Source organism: Bombus affinis, chromosome 7, assembly GCF_024516045.1.
Source record: "Bombus affinis isolate iyBomAffi1 chromosome 7, iyBomAffi1.2, whole genome shotgun sequence".
NCBI lineage: Eukaryota > Metazoa > Arthropoda > Insecta > Hymenoptera > Apidae > Bombus > Bombus affinis.
Window position 1 is genome coordinate 4089363 of NC_066350.1, and position 24407 is coordinate 4113769.

Below are 24407 nucleotides of genomic sequence, written 5' to 3' on the forward strand. Positions count from 1 at the left end.
GAAGAAGGGGTACAGACTACAGACGACAATTCGAGTGTAGTTTTCGGCGAACAGTGCGCGTTTGTGCCATCCTTTCGACAATCTCGCCACCTACTCTACAGTTTCGTACGCTCGCGATTATATTTACCGCGGTATCTTCATTAAAGAGATGTCGAATTATTCTTACTATTACGTGAAAGTTATCGCCGACGGCACCGATAACTCGAGAACCTACAAATTTTTAAAAGGGTAAGCTTTTTGTAGGACGATATTCCGACGACGTATCATCGGCATATTATGTTCGGTTTCTTTCTTTTCATCATTCGTCTGTCCAAGATTGCCTGTATGATCGCGGACAGCGTGAAAAGTGATAGATCGCGTTACTCGAAATTCCTAAAAGGGAATAAGACGTCAGTGTGGAATGCACGTGGTTCGCACTAATTCGTACGAACAGCATAGATGCTAATTTCTGCAGAAAAGGTGATTTATTCGTAGGAATCCCATCTTGTTTAAACCACCAGAGGACACATGGTCCACATATGGTCGCTACAATCTTTTGTCACGGTTGCTCCGAGGAGGACTGTCTGGTTCAGGTGATATCCATCATCCAGCGAATGCCGTTTTCAAGGTCCGTGCTTGGTCAGTCGCATACTTTTTAATGATTATCGTTAAAACCGCTAACATTCAAGCCTATTGGTGTAATATCTAAACAGACGATAAGAGAAACTAATAGAACGAGAAACTACAACACCCGGTGATTTATCAACTAATTTCTCTTCTATTCTTCTCTTTTATCCGCCTTCTTAATAACATTTTACGACTGATTTACACGCCTGAAAGACATTCCACCGAGCGAATACACCGCCAGTGAAATAAATTCACTTGGTAAAAGCGAGAATGAAGTCGAGACGTCGCGTCGGCGGACGATGCTCGAATAATGTCAGTAAGGGGAAATCCTTTTTTTTCTCAAGCACCATCTGGAACGCTGCCAAATTTAGCCTTAACCTAAAATGAACCCCCTCGTATACACGATGCCGACTATAACGTGAAACGAAATTTGTATTTTTAGTCTCGTACTGCCAAGGTTGTTCCCCAGTTTTCCTGTTGCCACATTTCAAACCAGCTTCCAACATAAAGCCTCCCTATCTTTCATTTAGCGACTGTTTCTCCTTGCAAAATATCGTTTCCATGTTACTTACGATACTGTTTAGTTGATATTTATTTTGCAGATGTCGTATAAAATAGAAATATTAATTTAAATGCTTGGGATTTCGTTATTCAGGTTTTATTACGTCCGGTATATTAATAATTAATCGATCGTTTCTTGTTTCTTTTGCTCGGCTGAATTTTACAAAAGTATTGCACGTTAGATCTTCGTAATTAAACTTTAGAAAAAGCATCTCAGTAAAGATTACAAGACAACGCGTTATTTTCTTTGGCACGAGCATGTCTTTCAAACTATATCATCGTGTAAGATGTAGCAACAGATTACGCTTATTGCGTTACCTGTGTTATATTGCATCTCTTTGATATTTGACGATCTTCCACCCAAGACTCAATTTATCAGAATAATCCCTAAATATACATTATCACTCTGCCTATTTCTCGGTACAATAGTTCCACGAACGATATTATCTGGAAAGAAAATTTTTTTTTAATTTAAACAGACTGGTAAACACTAAAACTTATCATTGTTATGCTTGATTCATTCAAGATAAATAGTGGAATTCCATATTTTTACTTTCTACATTTAGATAGATAAATGAGCGAAAAAAAAAACAATGAAACAGAGAAATTTTAGACGGTATAGCGTTTACATATAACTGCATATGTTTCTATATATGCAATAATTGGGCGTCACGACGCGTCGTGGCGCCGACACCGCGCCGTCGTTCATCGAGCGGGGAGGATGCTTCCGTTCCAGAGATCTATCTCTCAAGAAAAGTCAGTGTTTCTCGAGTATTTCTGCACCGAAGATGTTTCCACGGCATCGTGGCTGAGTTTCTTAACTAAAGTACCAAAATACCTTAACAAAGGTTTTTAACAAGATAAATTCAGTGCGACTTCGTGGGTTTTGTCGTAAAATTTCGGCGTTATCGTTCGACCATATTGTAAATATTGTTGGTAATTAATGGTATAAACGAAATTTAAATATCAGACACGAAGAGTTCTTTTGTGTTTACATCATTTTTACTTCGAAAGATCGCTGAGGAATTGAATTTCGTTGGATAACCGGAATATACGGCGAATGAAAGCTTTTCTGCGTATCGTAGTGATGTTGACATTATAACACTACCGACGTACCGTGAACGATTTGATTTCCTATTGATATTCACTCTATCCGTCAATATACTTTATCTAAACGAACGTCTTACTCAAATTACATATCGACATGTGATACACAAATCAATTGAGAATTGACAACGGTTCTAGTAGAAAATAATTTAATTTTCAATAATGGCGACATAATGATTAAAAAAATATAACATTTATTTTTTACACCTTGTTTTCAACTATATTTCAGTAGTAAAGTTGTTGATAACCATTAGATATGTTATTCGAAAAATTGGATGATCGTTTTGTTTGGCAATTGAAACGAATGAATCAGAATTGAAAGATCAAAGAATATCGTACATTGTATAGAAGACATTGAAAATTTCTTTTGATTACTCTTTTGATGGATTCTTTTGAGTTGCGAAGTTGATTAAAAAAGCGAGGAACAAAAAGATGCAGAAAAGTAAAAATTACTCAGAATCTTTTGTATTTGAAGTTTCATAATTACTATTAACGTGGATCAATATCTAGGTACTTCAAGGTAGTGATACGTCAGACTAGATTTGGAGGTCGATGCTCGAAAACTGTGTGACGCATCGTTATCGTTAATGCCTATACTTTCACATGACATCCTTTCAGAGCATCATATTTTTTCTTAACATTATACTACGCAAAAATATGATGTCTTATCCATGCTAAAACTGAATCAATCTTTTTACGTTTACTAATATTCAAGTAAAATTAAAAAATAATAAGGTTATGAATAACGAAAATAGTAAGGTACGAATAATTATCTTTAATATCGCAAATAAGCATTTATTATAATTATTTACTTGCCGACTATTATGATTGAAAAAATTCAGATATAAAGTTGTTCGTATCTATCGCATCTATTGAAAAACTTGTACGCGATATTGTTAAAATTCCGGTTATCAATGAGATTTTAAATCGACTATGTTTCAATTTTACCATATGTATTCACTTTCACCTTCACTTCGCTGGTCAACAGCCTCTTTTAAGGAAAATTGATTTTTCAAGCAACAACGACATAAACTACGAAATTTAAAGCAACATTACGCTCCGTTACAATAATCCATAGCGTGAGCCACTTTGGAACTGGAAGACAGGTTAGTTACGCCAGAAGTAACTGAAACGTTACGAAACTGTAATAAAAACACGAGTATATAACAGGTGAATTATATAGATATATTCGCTACAAATTCACGACATATATATGCACGTATACGTAGTTAAAATATTAGTCATTCGTCTTCCACATCTACGTTGTGTGATGTGTGAACGTTCAACGAAATACTAACAATAAATCCAGAGTTCAGTGATATATGTATATGTGTAAGTTCGAATCGTATAACGTACATTTCACGAAGGTGAATTTACCTATCAATCGATCGGAAAACCATCGAGTTACGTTAAAAAGCATGTACGTTTTCAAGTTTTGTTCAATGAGTTAGGTGTCAGTACGGTCGAAGCACATAAAAACTGGTGCTCGAAGTGGCAAGTTGTTATCATTCACAACGTTTCAGAAAGACGTCTTTATCAGCCGATTTATTCTCTCGCTATTTATTCTCACTCTTATCGAATACATCTAAATATTAAAAAGATCTTTTTGTACGACGCGTGACACGTTCCTATTGATTTTACATTTCCGTACAGTTCCGGCACTCTGACAACGACGGATAATTCGGAATCCTGAATAAAGATCTGTCAAATCTTAACAACAGCAGAATGAATCACTTTTCGTATGGATGGAAACCTGAAGTGGTCGAACCAGAATTTGTACAACAAGTAGCGTCGAAAGCGGAAGTGAGTATTAGTATGAAGCTACAATTTTATGGCTGTTAATTACAGGAATAGGTTCGTATTGCACAAAGTCAAAGTAATTGTTAAACGTCTGTTCAACATCGATTACGCAATAAAGTTAATTGGAAATTAGATCGCAAGGATGTATTTAAAGTTTAAAAAATCGCGCTCTATATGTTAATTCGCGACATGTTTCATAGATGGAGTATATGTTATTCTATTAAACCGCATGCGCTAGGCTCCAAAAGTATAGAAATATACCGAACAGAGCCGAATGAAATCGAACATAGACGAGTTATAGAGCCTATTTATACTGGTAGTTTGTGTATATGGACAGTTTGACGAATTGCAATTGCAAAATTATGCCAGGGAACGGAATGTCAACAGATCGGATTCTTTTTTTTCGTATACAATGGCTGATGTTTGCTATTAGAAAAAAATTCCACAGAAGAATCGTCTGCGTTATGGCGCCTATAGCCGTGTTGCGTGACGAAACCTAGGTAAGGGTAAGAGGAGAATGATCTCAGTCCGTGTCTCCAGACTTGTCAACGTAACGGTTCTGTGTGCGCACTGTGAAAACCCGTGGAATAACAGCTTTGGAATTTCTGTGTGACTTTCATTTATCGCCTAAAGTCTGAATTATTTGGCTCCATATAACGAACACGTGACATAAGCTAGCTACTAGATACTCCAATCAGGGTGTAATCATTGTGGAAAATGAGTTATTATTACGGTGATGGGAACGGAGCTGCGCTCGACGATGTATTCGTTAAGGCGGCGGTCGAAGTTAAACGATTCCTCCCGTCTCTTTTCAACATCAAAGTGGTACGCGTTTCTCTAAAGCGACGACCAACTTTTTATTGTTAGGTTTTTAATCAGTCACTTACAATGCTGTTCCACTACGTTGTTATTATACGTCGTTATCTGAACGACAACGCTTTTAATAGGTCATGTTTCTTTTAACATTTTGAAATACTCTGTATATTTTCGCATCTCATTTAATGGTGGTAGAAGCGATAAACTATTTGCTTGATTTTATATGGAATAATTGTACAAGTAATTATTTTTTTAACTAACACGACTGAAATATTTGTGTCATTTATATGAAATTCTTAATTCAGTTTAAATCTAAACAAAGCGTAAATTTTATTGCTATTGCGTCTTATTACATTAAAGGTGAAACTGTAGAAAGATTGATGAATACCCTTCGATTTCGACGATTTTTGGATATGTTGTAAAAATCGATGTTTTGAACAACTCTTCCTTATACGTATAAGACTGGACTCGTTTAGTTTACGAGATATTCGCCAAAAACTACCGGTAACCAATACCAATATATACGTTGCCACAGACGCACGACTATAGACAGAATTCATTGTAACGGTATCGGCAGTTCGTCGCGAATACCCCGAAAACTAAGCGAGTCCAGTCCAAATATGTATAGGAAAAAGTTGTTCAAAACATCGATTTCTGGAACATATCCAAAAATCATCGAAATCAAAGGGTAGTCAGTCTTTCTACAATTTCACCGCACTAAATAATATCCTACACTTATTAACAACAAATGACTACGTTAATCTTATGTTAATAATTATTTGATAATCTTACTTCAGGGAAATATGAAGTAGATCTTAGCTATATAAAAAAAATTATAATAAATAGAATTTTCTACAACAATCATATACATGGTATTAATTTTCCTCAACATCTTTGTTGTATGTGTGTGTATCACGTTACTAATTCTCAGATGCATTCTGCAACTTAAAATTACATTTAATGCGTTTAATTCATTGCTGTGTGTATCTGATGACGCTAACCTTCCAACTAATTTCGTTCACGTTTTATTGCATGTTTGAACATTTCGTCAGGTATTTATTTTTAATTATTATGATAATTAACCGGTTTCAGGTTTTATATGTGACTCCTTACAAATTCTGCATAAAATATGTTACTGCTTTCCTTACATTTACTTCTTCTAAACATACTCTTTATTTATCATTATATAGGCTTCGCCTAATTACTTTCACCCATTAATTTAATTAATCCTAAACTCTTAGCAACCTTCTAACAATGATATTCTGTTCGCATATTTAGATACGTATCATGTACTACGTTACATCTGTGTTAATTAAACCATTTATCCGTATTCTTTCGGTACTGTCTTTGAAAATTAACGGACACATTCCGGTGATGATATAATCTAATTGCTTTAACTACGTCAGTATTTACTTGAACAAATTCACTGCAGAAAAATTGGCGTAATAATAAGATTCACACATGACATTTGCATTCAGTGCACGCATGATACTTAAGAGCAGTTTAAAACCGGAAGTCATACTCGAATTAAATAAAGCTACGCGACTGAAGTGTTACGAACATTCCAACATTTATGTGACTTTTTAAGTCTCTAGATTCGTAAACGATTTTTTATCGCTTTTTCCTAAATATTCGTTAACGCAGTTAAACAAGTTAAAGTTAAAGTTTGATTGGTGAGAGATAGAGGTAATGAAATATTTTTATATTATGAGAAAGAAGATAGGAAGAAAGCATTGTAGCATTGTTATTTCGATATTATTTCCAGAAAAATTAATTCAAGTGCTGTGAAGAATAGAGTAACAAAGTCAGAGTGATCATTTTAAAAGATGATGACGTTCCGTTCTGACAATTCAATGGACGCGTACGCATTCTTTATCTCTCGTGATGTGTTTGCAAGAAATATGATTAAACAAAATGCTCCTATCATGCGTCATGTGTACACGTTATTACTCAACTTCTCATTCATCGCACGTGCACTAAGAAAAATACTCTAGATAGGAGAACGTGTTTTGTTAAGTTTATTAACACGAGATCCGAAACAACCTTTTCTTCTATGAATAAATAAAAAGTATCCTGTAAATACAGCTACAAAGGATTTCACACGGGACTAAGACCCAGATTAAAATATCTTATTCTCTAATTGCGTAAGGAATTAATTCTTGTCCGCTTACACAATACTCTTGGCTACATACTGAATCGATATAGTAAATGTTTAAAACGATCAGCATTTTTTTCTACGTAGAAAACCATTTCACTTACAATAAAAATTTGATAACGTTTACCTTTCCAAATAAAAGTAGCTATATGTCGATAAAATTTGATATGTTAATAAAAGTAGCCTTTTGTTGATAAAATTTGCAAAGTAACAAAGCTCTGGTATATCACTGATATCACCTGGTGCTAAATGACTAAGATACTAACGTCTATGACGAGAAGTTGCTTTGTGCGCACTTTTTAAACCGCACCAACCATATCTCGATACGTAATCTGAAATAGCTGTGGTCAAGCTTTCTTCCGTTTGCAATAATGTATTGCCATATATGATAAAATTAATGAGAGGTTTCCAGCCACAGTATACTTCCGTCCGCAATCGAGAGTATACATACACTTCAGTTTGTTTATTATAGTAAAAGTATTTATACGTTAAAACAGCTAGGCGCATATTTTCATTCTTCTTCACTTTTAGTCAGAACAAGATAATTCTAGTGAAATTTTGTGTACACAATTGTAATTTCGGTTACGGTATACGATCAGTTTTACTCGTCGATATATCAAAATGGAACGACGAAAGTACACGAATTACAGATACTTAAATTATATAGCGGAAGGTGTAGCTGAGTTGAAACTGTCGCCAAAATTAGAACATGCCAGAAATATCAGTATCGAGAAAAAAAGCACGATTCCTAATATCGCTCAAGGAAAACTTCTATCTTATACAAAATTCTCTGAAAAAGAAAGCTTAAATTCTCGATCGAAATCAACAAAAGAAAAAAACACTTACAAAGACAAACCTCTAAGGACAACCGCAAATTTTATTGGGAAACCCTACTATAACGTAGGCTATCGTAGGAATTGTTTGTTCAAATTATCGTTACGAAGAAAAAAGATTTCGTATGAAAAAGCTTAGGACTGTGTAGAAAGGCATTGTTTTTGTTCCAGTTAGGAGAAAAGGGTTCTGGCTTCAGACCCCGAGCAGCGGTTCAAGATTTTAGCAAACTTAAGCAAGAATGTTTGGCTACGGGGACACTTTTCGAAGATCCCGAATTTCCAGCGGATGATTCATCGTTATATTTCTCGAAAAGGCCAGACAGATATATAGAATGGAAACGACCGATGGTAGATCATTTTTATCTATCTTTATCTCGAACTCTTTATAATTTACGATGTCATGTATCGTGTATCTATATTTCTTAAGCTGTTTTTTTTTTTTTTTTTTTTTTTTTGTTTGTACCGTAATTACAGAGTTCTAGAACATATTACATAGAAAATATTCATCCAATTTGCTTCGATATTTTCTTTCTTCGGCTGCAATTTTTGAGACTTTAATCGAAGACCAAGTATCGTATCGTAGAAATAAAAACCTGTAGGAAGCCGTTGATGATGTATAACGTCGATTGAGCGTCAAAGTACTATTCAAGCTGTTTGCTTGTATCTTTATTTCATATTACGCAATGTACATGGTTTAAAACATTTTCCCATTTCGATGTCACTTGAATTTTAATCTCCAAAGAAATCTCCAAATACAATCTCCGAATAATTGTTGATATTTACATTGGAGTATTTGATTACAGGAAATCGCGGACAACCCTCAACTGTTCGTCGAGGGTTTTTCCAGATTCGACGTTCAGCAAGGCGAATTAGGAGATTGTTGGCTGCTGGCAGCAGTCGCAAATCTCACTATGGATGCCAATTTGTTTTTCCAAGTAGTCCCAGAAGACCAGAGTTTCGAAGAAAACTACGCCGGCATATTTCATTTCAGGTATTCCCACGGTTGATTATCATACTGCGTAAATTGAAAACGTTTATTCGGCTAAATCTACATACATATATACGTATTAACGTTAAACAGATTCTGGCAATACGGTAGATGGGTAGACGTGGTGATTGACGACAGATTACCGACCTACCGCGGCGAATTGGTATACCTGCATTCGGCTGAGATAAACGAATTCTGGAGTGCTCTTTTGGAAAAGGCGTACGCGAAGCTTCATGGCTCGTACGAAGCTTTGAAAGGCGGAACTACGTGTGAGGCCATGGAGGATTTTACGGGTGGTGTGACGGAAATGTATCAGATGGACCAAACCCCTCCAAATCTATTTAGTATTTTACTAAAAGCTTACGAAAGAAACTCGCTAATGGGCTGTTCGATAGAGGTAGACCCGAAGTTTCTGATCTTCTGTACTCGTTGAATGAGCGTAATCAAGCTAATTATTATTTTAGCCTGATCCAAATATATTGGAAGCCGAGACGCCTCAAGGACTGATCAGAGGCCATGCTTACAGTATTACACGTGTCAAATATGTAGAGATTCAAACGCCAAACCAATTTGGGAAAATACCGCTACTTAGACTTAGAAATCCATGGGGTAACGAGGCAGAATGGAATGGTCCGTGGAGCGATCAGTAAGTTATTTATATCAGATTCGAGCTGATTTACCCAGAATATAGAATCTTTTGCTCGATGAAATGTGGCGTGCTAAGTTTTTAAGTATAAAATGTACGATCTTTACTACAATTAGTTTATTTACAATAGATTAAACAGATGTTGGTTAAACAGGAAACGATGATTATTTAACGTGAACTAATCACAATAACGTATTATAATCAAGACAACTAGATAGTTGATTTGCAACTCTCGTCACCACGGATCCAACGCTCTCTCTCACGCGGACCACTCTCCCTCGACAACGCAATTCGCACTCCATGACTTCTCGATTTACACTCCCTGACTTCTCTAGTCAGTCAACTAACAGCCTCTGGTTTCTCAACTGACACTCTGATTTCTCAACTAACACTAACTGTTAATTCATCTTTCTCTCTTAGCATCCCTTTGTCCTTTGTCTTAGCCACACCACGCACGTGTTCCCCAACCGTTCGTGACCAGGGTCATTGTTGGGCCTGTCGGCATTTAGGCTTTCTGCCGACGTTATTTATAGTTCATCCGATATCTCTTAGACCTCTCGTCCACGATACTACAAAAATGAATGTTTGTTTAATAGATCACCAGAGTGGAGATTCATTCCTGATCATGAGAAGGAAGAGCTAGGCTTGACCTTCGACATGGATGGTGAATTTTGGATGTCATTCCAGGATTTTACGCGATATTTTACGCAACTAGAAATATGTAACTTGAATCCAGACTCGTTGACAGAAGATGATTTAAATGCCGGTAAAAAGAAATGGGAGATGAGCGTGTTCGAAGGAGAATGGGTACGCGGTGTTACGGCAGGAGGATGTAGGAACTTTTTAGGTAAATGTGCCTTTTCGTTAGTATTCGTCATAGTATTCTTGTTATTTTAAAATACTAATAAATGTTATTTTTGATGTGGCTCGCAGAAACCTTCTGGCATAATCCGCAATACCGAATTACTCTCGAGTACCCAGATGAAGATGACGATAAATGTACAGTCATTGTTGCGTTGATGCAGAAAAATAGGCGAGCACAGAGAAGAATGGGTGCAGAATGTCTGACAATTGGATTTGCCATATACCATGTATGTACTTATGTAGAACTGATAATGTTAAAAAAGGATCCACATCCTAGTAATTTTTAAATATTCGTACAATTTTGTTACGGTTATGGGAGATAATATGCTGATTACAACGATTGCAAATATACAGTTGGAGTACCCCGAACGATTACCCAAGCCATTGGACATTAATTTCTTCAAGTACAACGCGTCAGTTGCAAGATCGCCAGCATTTATAAATTTACGAGAAGTAACGTGCCGTTTCAAATTACCACCTGGTGTATATTGCATAGTTCCAAGTACGTTTGACCCTAATGAAGAGGGTGAATTTTTGCTGAGAATATTCTCCGAAAATAAGAACAATATGGAGTAAGTAATCTCTTCCTTAAATTAAAAAATATGGAAGAAGAGAGGGGGAGAGAAAAAGAAGCTAAAATATTGATATTAAAACTATATTCTTTCAGAGAAAATGACGATGAAGTTGGTGTTGGAGAAATTGATGATAGGGTGAGAGAGATAGTGTTTAATATTTGTTTTTTACACAATCAATGTATCGCACAGTTGATGTACGTGCACAGTCAGCATGATGATTAATTTTGAACAACTCATTAACACGCATTGTAATACAAGTAACGAACTGAAAACCAGTTCATTATTTACATTATGCATTTGCATATTGATAACCCAAATCTAAACTGTTAAGCTTTTATAATGCTTTTAAAGAATATCGAATATGAATTACAGTATAGATCTACCATGTATGTGTTTGGTCCCAACTACCAATGTGTAACCAAATTGATCTAAGAAAATTTACTCGATGATCATGAATCTTAATTAATAATTCATAACAATTCGCATGTTGATGTTGCTTGGCTTCTAGGTCATTAATCCCAAAGGTGATAACGAACACGAAGATGGAGATAAGGTAAGTAAAGCGCACGCTAATATGTTTTTAATTAAATTCACGCACTAACAAGATCCAATTACAATTTTTACAACAAATGCAAATGCAACGTTTAATATAGTACGTCTAATAATAATTAATAAAATCTCTGTGATATTGGACTTTATGAATTATCTTTATATGTATTATTAAATTTTTATATTTTTATCTGTTCAAGGTTCGAGAAGAACCAGATCCAGACCGTAATGCAGACAAAGTTCGAGAATTTTTCAAAAAGCTCGCTGGTGACGATATGGAAGTGGATTGGATGGAGCTAAAGGAAATTTTAGATTTTGCAATGCGAAAAGGTATAGTTATTTGTACTTAATTTGTTTATATTAGCCGCATATCAAAATAATTCAGTTACAGTAATACCAAAGACCACGTTATAAGTAAATTTGAGAAAAATGTTTCGCATTTATCTTAATTTCACTATACAGGTATTTAAATATAATTGAAATGTGTACATCTTATATAATTGCGGTTAATATCTGTTTATTATATATACTATATAATGTACATGTACAGTATTATATCTACTATATCACGCTACACATGATATAGTATTACACATATTGTATATATTTTTAAGAGAAGATTCTGTTAGAAATAAGTTATTGATTTTATTTAATTGTTACGGCTGTCTGCTTATTATTCAAGAAGAAAGCTTTTATACCTTTACTTTCTTACAATAAGCTTCCGAAATAATGCTTTTTTATTTAATACCGTTTGCTGTTATTGACCATAGTACAATTTACGTAATTACGCTTTTTTGTCATCAATCGTTCATTCGTTTAGAATATTTTATGGAAAGACACGCAAATGGCACAATGCATTCTGTTTTCGTAGCACTTCGATTAATTTGTTTTCACGTGAATCAATTATGTACTGTGTGAACGCTAATGCAACTCAAATTTCATTCGCGTAATTGTGCATGTTTTGTTACTTGCTGTATAATTACTTCATACTATACATAAATACATTTGGGTCCACATGGGAGATAGAAATACCTCGAGTCCATATTATACTGTAATTAATTTACGTTCTGGTTAAAATTGTTTCTTAACGTAACATGATACGACTAATAAACTGTTCGATCAGAACTTTTTAATTGACTTCCAAATTAACATTTGTTACGATTAAAAATATCAAGACAATTTAAAAGTGATAGGAACCTGACAACATTTCTAGATAAAGCTTTTTTTTTACATAAGAATCAAATGTGCTGATAATACATACGATTTGTATACGAATTAATGAAAATATCTGTAATAGTATTGAAAATTTGTGATTTTTAACATGTATATTGATCGATCTGACCCGAATGTACATATGTAAAATTTAATGTTAACATGTAGCTGTATGTTACGGGTAGAACTACCACAGTCGGCGCGTCGTAGTGAGGCACATGCCCCTGAAACTGTACAAGGAAATGGTTCGTTTATCGACACTCTCATCTCACTGCTGTGCGGCATTGTTTGTAATAATGAACAGTACAGTAAGATTGTAGGTAAGGCATCGTCTAGTCTAGTACTTACATAGTACATACTTCACACTACAGGTCATACGTATGTAACATAGAAAACAGATATTTTGAAACATTAGGTCTTTTCAGAAGAAAAATGAGTTATTAGAACGCAATCGTAATTCTTCCTTTTAACTTTTTTAACATCTCAATCCTCGATAATAGTACCGCAGATTTTATATTAAGAAGGCATAGTTCATTTTATCCGATTGTTAAATATAATACGTAATTTATAACTAATTGTTTGAAACAAATAACAAACGTATGTGTATAATTGTAGAAGCGAGGCAAAAAAGCTCAAAGAATGAATAATCAAAAAAGTTTGTGCATGTGCCTTTTTCATATAGAACATATACATATAAACCATTAACGATGTTGCTTGAAAATAATTCATCGGACTTCGAATGCAAAATGTCGATAAAAATCTGTAGCTCTACCATATAATCTCATTATAATTATAACCTATTGTTGTCTATTTATATTTTTATATCTGTGATGTTGCCATCTTCAATTATATATCTAACGATAATCCTTTAATATCTTCTACTTTGTAAGGTTTCAGAAGTTTGATCAAAATGTACAATATAATCAATACATTTAAGTTTAATCGATTATAACGTTCAATATTATAAACATAAATGGTTTCTATATTTCAGAAACGAATGATAAAGGGTTCAGCAAGGATGTATGCCGTAGTATGGTGGCCATGTTAGATGTAGATCACTCTGGAAAACTCGGATTTGAAGAATTTCGAACATTATGGAACGACATAAGGAAATGGAGGGTACGCTAATTTATTGCCATCAATTGTTCACAATTTGAAACAAAAATTAGATAAATAGATTAGTGTATGGGAAAGATTATTTTTTTGGTGGATCATCCACTTTCCATTTATTAAAGAAATAGCTGTAATTAAACGAGAACAAAAGACTTTACAAAACATTTGCTTTTCAGGCTGTGTTCAAATTATACGACAAAGACGAATCGGGATATTTAAGTGCGTTTGAATTGAGGCAAGCATTAAATAGCGCAGGCTATCGACTCAATAATCACATTTTAAATATCTTGGTGCATCGTTACGGAACGAAGGATGGTATGATCACCTTCGATGATTACATCATGTGCGCAGTTCGACTCAAGACAATGATAGGTAAACGAATATCGATAAATACAATAGGACATCTATATCATAATACAGAAATTAACGAATATTTCCATTTCTCAGATATTTTCAGAGAACGAGATCCAGACTTAACTAATACGGCGACATTCACAATGGAAGAATGGATAGAGAAAACGTTATACTCGTAATCTAATACGTGTATCAAAATCATTGATAAAGATAAGAGAAGATAAATTTGTTCGTATCTTTTGTCATGCTGTGTATGTATTAGGAAATACTTGACGATTCCATCACGTTTTTCATCTTGAGAAATTGTTTTTTCTATACTGCTGTTTTCCAATTTGCTAATTGTACATTGATCAAACATAAAGTAAAAACGCAAGATATTTATTGAAAGAATATTTGTTTAGATATATGTTATTAGTAATGTTCCATAAATCTAAATGTATGGCATTTTATAAAGTTTATATTAGTATCACAATTCCTTTCGAAAAGTGCATAGAAAGGAAGAAAAACATACATAAAATTTTACTATCTATAATAAATAATTTATTCTTTGTATTTTTGTCGATACTATTATACATGTAAAGAGAACGTGCCTTAGTTAATGTATCGTTGTACCTATAAAATCTAATTACTTAAAATGATAATAATTTATTTTATCGGAAACTAGTCTATATTTTATACATGCTTTATCATCTCTTTCTCGTTCAATTACCGAGTGTACGAAAATTATAAGATCCAAAACTCTGTTGATATACTTCACACTAAATAATGTTTAAGAACTCTGTATTTAGTGTAAGAAATATCTTTTTATTTTCTTTCTATCACAATTATTGTAAAAAATTTCTTTGCCATGTATTTTTATGATATATAAAAAAATATTTTTACGAAGGATATTGTAAACAATAAAAAGTTTAATAAGATAAATTAAACTTACGTATTGTTGAATTCAACCGTTTGTCTATCTTGTTCCCGTTTATCTATTATACGATCAAGTAAGTCAGACCTGAAATAATTTACAACTTTTCCAATGCATAATGAATTTATAATCATAAAGCAAATTGTTTTTAATGCTATAACGATTGATGCTTTTATCTAGAAATATACCTAGAAAGTGAAAAAATCTGTTTCACCACTTTGTAAAAGATGTATCCGGGAATAAATATTTTAGTTGTCCCCTTAAAACACACTTCACATATACTCGCAAATTTAAATATAATTCAATTTAATCTAATTAGTGTCAACGATTATTATATAATAGAAAAATAAAACTTTTTTTCACAGTCACTACGCGATCATCTAAATTTTTTCATTATGAATAAAACAAATAGCCTAATGTTATTATTGTGAATACACAACAAAATATAATTATTTCGAAAGGCTCAGCAGTCACTTTTACACTGATTATACTGACTTGGAATATTATTTTCACTATCATGAAGGTAGATATAAATCTAATCTCTGCCTGATTACGACTGAGCAGCATAACTTTTAAACCATTTCTTCTTGGCGGCTTACTGTCAGTTTGAATAACATATATAAATAAATGTAGCTGTGTGTGCGTATAGCACTGTATATATTTAAGTACTATCAGGCATTACGTATATGTATATATTATACATAGAAATTAACTTTAGTATTATACTAGAAATTAGAAAATAGTAATTAAAGTTATAACTGTATTTCTTTCTAGTATAAATTTTAGTATAATTATTTTAATACAATTATTTTATGTTTACTTACTAACGACTATATGTATTACAATAAATTTTAATTTTGTTATCTATACCGAAGTTTTTAAATTTTAAAGAATTTATAAAATGGAGAAATTTATAAAAGAATTTATAAAAGAAATTAAAAAAGAATTTATAAAATTTATAAAATTTATAAAAACCTTTAGATAAAACAGAAATGTCATTCTTTATAATTAAAATTTATCTTTTATCGCAAAAATAAAATGTAAGAGATCCATAAAATTTTTTATTTTTGTCCTGTTTATAGTGACTAACATCAATTAATGCATATGAGCATGTGCATACATATATATTCGTGTATTCAAAACGCTGAAGCAATTTTTCATGTTGATGTTAGCAGATGTTAGTAAGAGATCAGTTTTCGTCTGCCATAAAATAACCTCATTCGCTTTTAAAAAGTAAGAAAGTAAATAATTTTAAAAAGTTTGTAACATAATTCTATAAAACAATATTAGTGTACTAATTTTCATTTTCAATCTATTTCACATAGTTTATTTAATTTTTATGCATTTTGTATTACTTATTATGAATGTAAACATGTCATATATCAAGTATATATTTAAATAAATATAAAGAAATCATATCATTTATAAAAAGAGATTCTTTTTATACGGTATAAGTAAATGTTATTTTCGCATAACATATTTATTAATTATAAACATTTTATATATATAATTTATTTCTATATATAAAACTGAATAATTTCTGATAGTATATAAATTTGCAAACACAAATTATAATAATTTATTGAATACTTTCATTGCTTAGATTAGAAGAATGTTCATTCTCTTCTTTATAACATTTTCGTGTTAATATTCCAATATTGTTAACATAACTTGTAATATAGAGAAAGATCAATAAGTAACAATTAATATATATATTGTTATAATAATCGTTACTGTCTTATATGCATAACAATTATAAGTAGCTTTTTCAAATGACATTTTGTACAAACGTGTAATAAAATATATATTTTAGATAACAGGTTTCAACAATGTCAGAAGTTGAAGAAACGGTACCAGAAGCCACAGAAGCAACTGTAGAACAAGATGCTGTATCTGAGGAAGATAAACAATATTTGACTGATTATATAAAAGAAACAGAACAGCGACTAAATGCAAAAGAAGAACTTCGAGCAGCTAATTTAAATCCTAATAGACCACCAGAAACATATTTTAGCAAATTAGATTCAACGCTGAAAAGAAATACTACGTTTGTTAAGAAATTAAAAAATTTTAGTAGCACACAATTAGATACAGTTCTAAAGGATATGACACATTTAAATTTGACAAAATATGTAAGTGAAGTTGCTACTGCTTTGGTAGATGCTAAATTAAAAATGACAGATGTCGCACCTGCTATTAAGGTATGCAGCTTCTTGCATCAAACATACGCAGAATTCTCAACTCATTTTTTTGAGAATTGGCAAAGAATTTTATCTCTAAAGGTTGTGGACAAAATTGCAAATCCAAGCAAACTTAGAGTCGATCTTCGATTTTATGCTGAACTGGTGAATGCAGGGATTTTCACACATAAGCAAGGATTACCTCTGCTTGGTTCTGCATTAACAGTTTTAATTAATATGGATAAAGAAGAACATAACAATGCAAGCATCATATTAAGCTTCTGCAAACATTGTGGTGAAGATTATGCAGGTCTTGTATCTAAAAGAGTAAGAGAAATATCCGAAAAGTTGGGTATAACTATACCTAAAAGCAAATTACTTTCTCCTGATAAACAACAAAATGTGAGATTATTGTTACGAGATTACTACAATTCATTATGTAAACATTTATTAAAAGAACATAAGGATCTTCAAGCTTTTGAGAAACAAAATCGAAAGATTTTACAAACCAGAGGCGAACTGAGCTCAGAAAGAAAAGAAAAACTTGAGAGTCTTCAAGTATCCTATGATCGTTTACTTAATAATGTGCAAAGCTTTTCTGATACTTTAGATGAACCTATGCCAGAACTTCCTGTAAATAGTGAGATGAAAGCAGAAGCAGAAGAATCATTGAAAATGATTAGCGAAGGAGAAGAAAATAGTATTTTAGAAGATATGTGGGGAGATGAAGAAACCAGACGATTTTATGAAGTTTTGCCAGACTTAACAGTATTCCTTCCAGGATCATATTTGAAAGAAGTACCTAAACAAGATGCTCCAATAAGCGAAGAAGCTTTAGATGAGGAAATAACATTTGATGAACTAGAAGAAACTGAAAAAGTAGATGAACCTGAGGCAGAAGTGGAAGAACCACAAGTTTCGAATATAAGTAATAAAATACTTCTAGATGCATTTATAACGCATTTACCAAATTGCGTAAATCGTGAATTAATTGACAATGCGGCAGTACACTTCTTAATGAATCTCAACACGAAACATAACAAGAAAAAGCTCGTGAAAGCATTGTTTGGTGTTTCTAGAATTCGTTTAGATCTACTGCCATTCTATTCACGATTGGCAGCTATTCTTTATCCTGTTATGCCTGATGTTGGCAATGATTTATGTTCAATGTTAAAACATGACTTTAAATATCATGTACGAAAAAAGGATCAAATTAATATAGAATCAAAAGTAAAAGTTGTTAGATACATTGGTGAACTTGTTAAATTTAAACTTTATTCAAAGATAGAAGCATTATATTGCTTGAAAGTTTTGTTACACGACTTTACACATCATCATATTGAAATGGCTTGTAATTTGTTGGAAACATGTGGAAGATACCTATTTTGTTCACCAGACTCACATCAAAGGACAAAGGTATATTTAGAACAAATGATGCGTAAGAAGGCAGTCACTGCATTAGATTCACGTTATGTAACAATAATTGAAAATGCATATTATTATGTAAATCCACCAGAATCTACTGGGGGTGTATCAAAGAAAGACAGACCACCTATTCATGAATTTATAAGGAAATTATTATACCAAGATCTCTCAAAAACAAATACAGATAAAGTTCTCAAATGGATGCGTAAACTAGATTGGGAAGATGAAAGTGTATCATCCTATGCTATTAAATGCCTCACTGCTGCATACAATGTTAAATATTTGAACATTCGATGTGTAGGAAGTTTATTAGCTGGACTTGTTGCACATTACGAAACTATAGGTCCTCACGTAGTAGATGGTGTGTTGGAAGACATAAGACTATGCATGGAAATTAATTTACCAAAATTTAATCAACGACGTATTGCTATGGTTAAATATCTCGGAGAATTGTATAACTATCGTATGGTAGAAAGTGGAGATATTTTCCGAACGTTGTATCTTTTGATTACATTTGGAGTCAGTATGGATCACTCCATACCAAGTATTTTAGATCCACCTGACCACCTTTTTAGAATTCGATTAGTCTGTACATTATTGGAAACTTGTGGACAGTACTTTAGTGGTGGTTCTAGCAAGAAAAAACTCGATTATTTTTTAATATTTTTCCAAAATTATTATTGGTTCAAATATACAGATCCTATTTGGACTCCAGAAAATCCATTTCCAGTGGGCATAGATTATATGTATCGTGATACATTAACAATGTTGAGACCAAAAATGCAATTGTTTCAAAGTTATAAAGAAGCACAATGTGCTGTGGAAGAATTGCGAAATACATTATATCCCACTCTTGGAAATCCTATTGCAGAGGATGGTATTGAACGTAGTGATGCAGAACCTGATATGGGTGTAATTGCTGAAGGAGATGAAGATATAGCTGTAACATCTGGAAATGGTAGTGGAGATGCAAAAGGTGTGGCTGATTTGCATTTTGAAGAATCTGAAGATTGTTCTGAAGCACAATCAGAAGAAGATTGGACTGCTGATGCAGAAAGAGATTATACTATGGGTACACAAGAAAATACCCAAGGAGATCAAAGTCTTTCAGAAGGTGGTACTGATGGTGTTATTATGGATGTTACAGAATTAAATGCAGCATTACCGGCTGGTCCTAGAAGAGTAAGTTGTCCTGAAGATGATGACTTCTTGTCTGCTCTTGATAAGATGGTTTCAGATAATATACAAGATAGAATGCGAGATTCAGTGAAACCGCAACAAGTGGATATTTCAGTTCCTTTGCATGTAAAAAGTACTAAAAAAACATACGAGCAACTGCAAGAAAGACCTTCTGATAATAGTACAGTCGATTTCGTACTTATGTTAAGGAAAGGTAATAAGCAACAATACAAGAATTTAGCAGTTCCTGTGTCATCAGAATTAGCAATGAATCTTCGAAATAGAGAACAGGAACAGAAAGAAGAGAAAGAACGAGTTAAAAGATTGACACTGAATATTACAGAAAGACAAGAAGAAGAAGATTATCAAGAAACAATTAACCAGAGTACCAGGCCAGTGACAGTAAATTTAAATAGAGAGCGACGACAAAAATATAATCATCCTAAAGGTGCACCAGATGCAGATCTTATATTTGGCCCCAAAAAGATACGGTAGATGTATCTTAATGTTGTTGGAAATCAATACTTGTCGTGTTACAGGAAAACAAGGAATCTAAAATACGAACTATTTGATGTTCATGTTTTTGTGTAGGTTTTACAATAAATTCGTAATACTTTTTTTTTTTTTTTGAAATACATATCTATATGTTGTTTATATGAATTCTCATTCATGTAGATTTCAGTGTAAAAACATATTTTATATTAAAAATGCAGAAATGTGTCATATATGTCGATATGTATTTTCATATATTCATATGAAAAAAAAAACTCTGTTGTATTTGACTAAGGTGTCTTTTCTCTGTTACTTCCACATTATAAATATACAAAATTACCAATAAAAAATCAATTTGGCTAATACTCAACATCAGGATTGTTTATCGTAAAAATTTTAATTGTAGAATTTACATATTGACATAATATAATAAGTTGTATTAATAAATTATACTTCGATATTTTTAATAATTTAATTAAACTTTTATTAACAATAAAAAAGATACAATACGTTTAGAACTAATCACGATATTATGTTATTCGTCAAAATGGATAAACTTTTATAAATATTAGTATACCTTTCGGATATTTTGAAAAAATGTTATTATATTAAGCTTCATTTTTATTGTATAAATAAATGTAAAAAACCAATAATTTTCTAAAAAACAAATACAAATATGCATACAAATAAAGAATTGAATTTGATATACAATTATTTATTTTTATCTAAAATATTATTACGGTGTACAAAATGAATATAAATAAATGTTAGCTGTTTTTATGTTTGATACTGCTCTCTTATACAGTCTGCCATAATATCACATATCTACCTTGGTATATGATACTGGTAATCATAAATTAATACTAAATTGCATGTTTGCATTATATTATCTCGATACTTTATAGATCTTCTTCTGCATCTTCAAATTGACCTGCTTCTATATCCATAGCATCATCTACTTCTGTACCATTGTGACTTGACCCTATTTGTTCTAAAGGGATGAGAATAAAGAATCTTGATCTTTATAGAATATTGATTCTTTTTACATTAAATCTATTAAAATTTTAAATATTACCTGTTGGTAAAATGTAGGGAGCATCACCAGCACCAACATCGTACTGTTCAAAATCATCTTCCTCTGCATCTTCATAAATATCTTCTTCGGCTACAAAGATATGTAAATTTTTATAACATATTTGATTGTTTAATAAAGGATTATTAAAACAGCTTTATTTACCATCAGAAAAACTATCTTGTGGATCAGGATGGAGAGCTTGACATTGGTTCATTGCTTGAAACATTGTCTCCAAATTATTTGTATTGTCAGGGGCAAATCGCATTTCTGTAATAGGTGTATCCGCATCTTCAAATTCATTATCCGAACCACTATCTGAAGCTGGTGGCAATGCTACATCTGTATGAAATATTATATTTAAAAAATAAAAAGACATGAAATCTTAATATATTTAGCAAAAATTACATAGAAAATAAAATCAGATTCTTAATATTAATAATCTGTATATAATTTAATTTTCATATATTACTGAACTTTATTAAAATTTTATTCTTCGCTGAAAGACAATCAATTGCATTCAAAGGGAACTTAATATACCTGGAAGATCTACTTTTGCATCGACCATAACATATAAACATTGTCTTGGGTGTGCTTGTTCATCTCGTGATATGGCATGTAAAGATATATGAGGATATTCAAGTGAAAATCCCTGTTGTGTATCATAATTCACCCAAGAAAGTAAACTACCAACATGAACATCATATTAAAATATGAATATATTATGAAATATAAAATTGCGTCATGTTAGTACTTACCTCTCTGTGATATACAGAGTTCCTTTTCCTACTTCCCTATCATTAATATATACGGTAGTATTTAGTTCTTCATGGCGTATTCCCTCCTGTGGTGCAAGAAAATTGCTAAGCACTACCATCTTTTATCTGTAATATTTACTTGAGATATAGGACCAACAGCATTTGATCAAATGAACCAATTATTTAGACAAATATACAGACAGGAGGCAAAAATAGATGAAGGATTATGCCGGAATTTATAAAATTATAAATTTCGTTACATTATACACAAATATTTATAAATTAATATAATATAATATACGTATATACATTTCATAACATACAATAACATAAATTTCATAAAAACAAGTTCGTTGACATAACTAATTAATTATGTACTTTATTTAGCGTAAAATGCAGTAAACAAAATCGTAATTGCATACTTAAAATAGCAATCTTATTAGTTTTATAATACTTGTCTTTTATACTCAATTTAGCTAATGTATAATCTAAAGATGTATAAATTCATTACCTACTTGTTTTTGCAAGCAAATTATAAATAAGAAGAGAAAATTCTTCACCAAATGAACGAACTTGTAAACTTGACAACGATTTTATAACTTTAATTCTTACACAATACTTCGAGATCACTTTTTACGTTTCGAAATATATACGCGACAAAGTTCACTAAAGCTTTACAATCGGTAAAATCAATCAATATGAAGATTTTTCATTTTTTAATATTTGCAAATATACAACTTTTCCGCACTCTGTTGTGTTTGTATTTTACTCTATTAATGCAGAATACTTTTTTATGATAAACTATACATAGATGTTACACTAGCATACTTGAAAGGGCGGGAAGTTTTGTTGCATATTTTTGACATTACAGTAAAAAGATATTAACTGTTTGATAATTTTATGTTATAGATAAGTATATAAATTTTGGACTCTTTAAAATATGTTTCTCTTTATTTCAATTCTATTTTAAATTACTCAAATATTCAAGAATTGCGAATAAATTTAGATATTGATAAAAATGCAATAATTTTTTAGATATATAGAAGAACAAGTAGCTTCTCAAGAAAAAAAGTTATATACAGGTAAGAGATACAACTTTGTTGTATTATAGGATAATATTTTATTTTATTAACTGGTACAATATTTATTTTACAATTTCAAAATTATTGTTATCATGATAATGAAGAAACTATATAAGAATATTTTATAAATCTATTTTAATGATAAATATATATAAGTACGTTAGACATATGAAATTATTAACAACAGTAAACAATTTTTCAATCATTTTTTTCAATATAATAAGCATATTATAATGCATTGTTGTAATTATATATATATATATATATATATCTATATATATACTTGTTAATTTTGGAAAATTATTATTTATGATTTGTTCGCTGTCATTATTATACATTCTTTATACATGTAAATAACCATCATATTTAATATCCATTATCATACATTTTGCATAAAGTGAAACAAGTTCTTCCTATTTTTTCTATGAAAATAATCCCTATTTACTATTTACATGTTTTTACATCTACCATATAAAATTAATACATCGCTGTGATATTTAACTTTATAATATAATATAAAATATAAATCAAATTAATATTTAATCGAAGCTTCTAAAATTTACAATGCTGATTTTAAACTTGATATGCTTCTTTTATATACAGAAAAATAAAACATTCAGTAACGTAAAAAAATTTATAATATCGCAGTTTACGAAAGAATGTTAAATTAAAATGATATTCTATGGATGTAGCTTAATCAGGTTATTTTAGGTAAACTTTTGAAAAATAAAGTGAATGATCATTACATAAAAATAATGTTAGTATAAACATATAATATAATATATAAAATTATTTTAATATAATTGGGAAATAAAAAATAAATAAATGGTAATAATTGATTTTATTTTTAAGATATCGGTTAAAATGTTAGTATTCTAATTGTGCAAAATGATATAAATACAACCAGCTATTGCTGACTTCCATATTTATTTTAATATAATATACGTTCTGTTATTATTTTAATAATCTTTTTAAACTTAATAAAACTTTACTATTTTTAATCTATTATTATAAAGTTATATGTTTATATATTTCGTTATACAGTATACATAATTTATAAACTACTACGATTACATGATGTAAGAACATAATTTCATTTTATACTTTATGTAGAAGTTCATAAGTTT

The 24407-nt window shown here is 31.5% G+C and overlaps 3 protein-coding genes and 1 long non-coding RNA gene across 21 annotated transcripts; 2 read left to right on the top strand and 2 right to left on the bottom strand.

The window, feature by feature from the left end:
- Positions 1-73: 73 nt before the first annotated feature.
- On the top strand, positions 74-15105 carry LOC126918520 (calpain-A-like). 16 transcript variants are annotated; one of them, XM_050726515.1, is made up of 17 exons: positions 1873-2113; positions 3263-3380; positions 3928-4077; positions 8050-8226; positions 8682-8869; positions 8960-9263; positions 9331-9512; positions 10109-10359; positions 10446-10603; positions 10731-10948; positions 11044-11086; positions 11460-11504; positions 11701-11830; positions 12898-13032; positions 13704-13831; positions 14002-14197; positions 14273-15105. In XM_050726515.1, exons 3-17 carry the CDS (start codon positions 4000-4002, stop codon positions 14356-14358), a joined length of 2319 nt encoding a protein of 772 aa, XP_050582472.1. In that variant the 5' UTR covers positions 1873-2113; positions 3263-3380; positions 3928-3999; the 3' UTR covers positions 14359-15105. The 16 variants fall into 16 exon arrangements, with proteins under 16 accessions (XP_050582467.1, XP_050582472.1, XP_050582475.1 ...); XM_050726518.1 differs by having other exon boundaries at positions 3292-3380; XM_050726516.1 differs by having other exon boundaries at positions 1873-2103.
- On the bottom strand, positions 3035-3809 carry LOC126918543 (uncharacterized). The gene is made up of 2 exons (XR_007711356.1): positions 3652-3809; positions 3035-3416 (listed from the first exon to the last, which is right to left on the bottom strand). It is a non-coding gene; the product is annotated as an uncharacterized LOC126918543 (long non-coding RNA).
- A 957-nt stretch (positions 15106-16062) lies between the features above and the next one.
- On the top strand, positions 16063-21062 carry LOC126918519 (regulator of nonsense transcripts 2). Of its 2 annotated transcripts, none has more exons than XM_050726507.1 (2): positions 16063-16132; positions 16906-21062. In XM_050726507.1, the coding sequence occupies exon 2, from the start codon at positions 16922-16924 to the stop codon at positions 20369-20371; it is 3450 nt and encodes a 1149-aa protein (XP_050582464.1). In that variant the 5' UTR covers positions 16063-16132; positions 16906-16921; the 3' UTR covers positions 20372-21062. The 2 variants fall into 2 exon arrangements, with proteins under 2 accessions (XP_050582464.1, XP_050582463.1); XM_050726506.1 differs by lacking the exon at positions 16063-16132 and adding an exon at positions 16159-16325.
- On the bottom strand, positions 21063-23000 carry LOC126918537 (methylosome subunit pICln). Of its 2 annotated transcripts, none has more exons than XM_050726553.1 (6): positions 22710-23000; positions 22199-22324; positions 21981-22126; positions 21606-21782; positions 21444-21533; positions 21063-21359 (listed from the first exon to the last, which is right to left on the bottom strand). In XM_050726553.1, exons 2-6 carry the CDS (start codon positions 22315-22317, stop codon positions 21268-21270), a joined length of 624 nt encoding a protein of 207 aa, XP_050582510.1. In that variant the 5' UTR covers positions 22318-22324; positions 22710-23000; the 3' UTR covers positions 21063-21267. The 2 variants fall into 2 exon arrangements, with proteins under 2 accessions (XP_050582510.1, XP_050582509.1); XM_050726552.1 differs by having other exon boundaries at positions 22714-22999.
- Positions 23001-24407: the final 1407 nt, after the last annotated feature.

Coding starts and splice junctions, on each gene's coding strand:
- LOC126918519 (XM_050726507.1), top strand. CDS start 16,922: ATGTCAGAAGTTGAAGAAACGGTACCAGAAGCCACAGAAGCAACTGTA.
- LOC126918537 (XM_050726553.1), bottom strand. CDS start 22,317: ATGGTAGTGCTTAGCAATTTTCTTGCACCACAGGAGGGAATACGCCAT. Junction 21,783..21,980: donor TGCAAAAGTAGATCTTCCAG/GTATATTAAGTT, acceptor TATTTCATACAG/ATGTAGCATTGCCACCAGCT. Junction 21,360..21,443: donor TCCCTACATTTTACCAACAG/GTAATATTTAAA, acceptor TCATCCCTTTAG/AACAAATAGGGTCAAGTCAC.
- LOC126918520 (XM_050726508.1), top strand. CDS start 7,667: ATGGAACGACGAAAGTACACGAATTACAGATACTTAAATTATATAGCG. Junction 8,227..8,681: donor TAGAATGGAAACGACCGATG/GTAGATCATTTT, acceptor ATTTGATTACAG/GAAATCGCGGACAACCCTCA. Junction 10,604..10,730: donor TTGGATTTGCCATATACCAT/GTATGTACTTAT, acceptor GCAAATATACAG/TTGGAGTACCCCGAACGATT.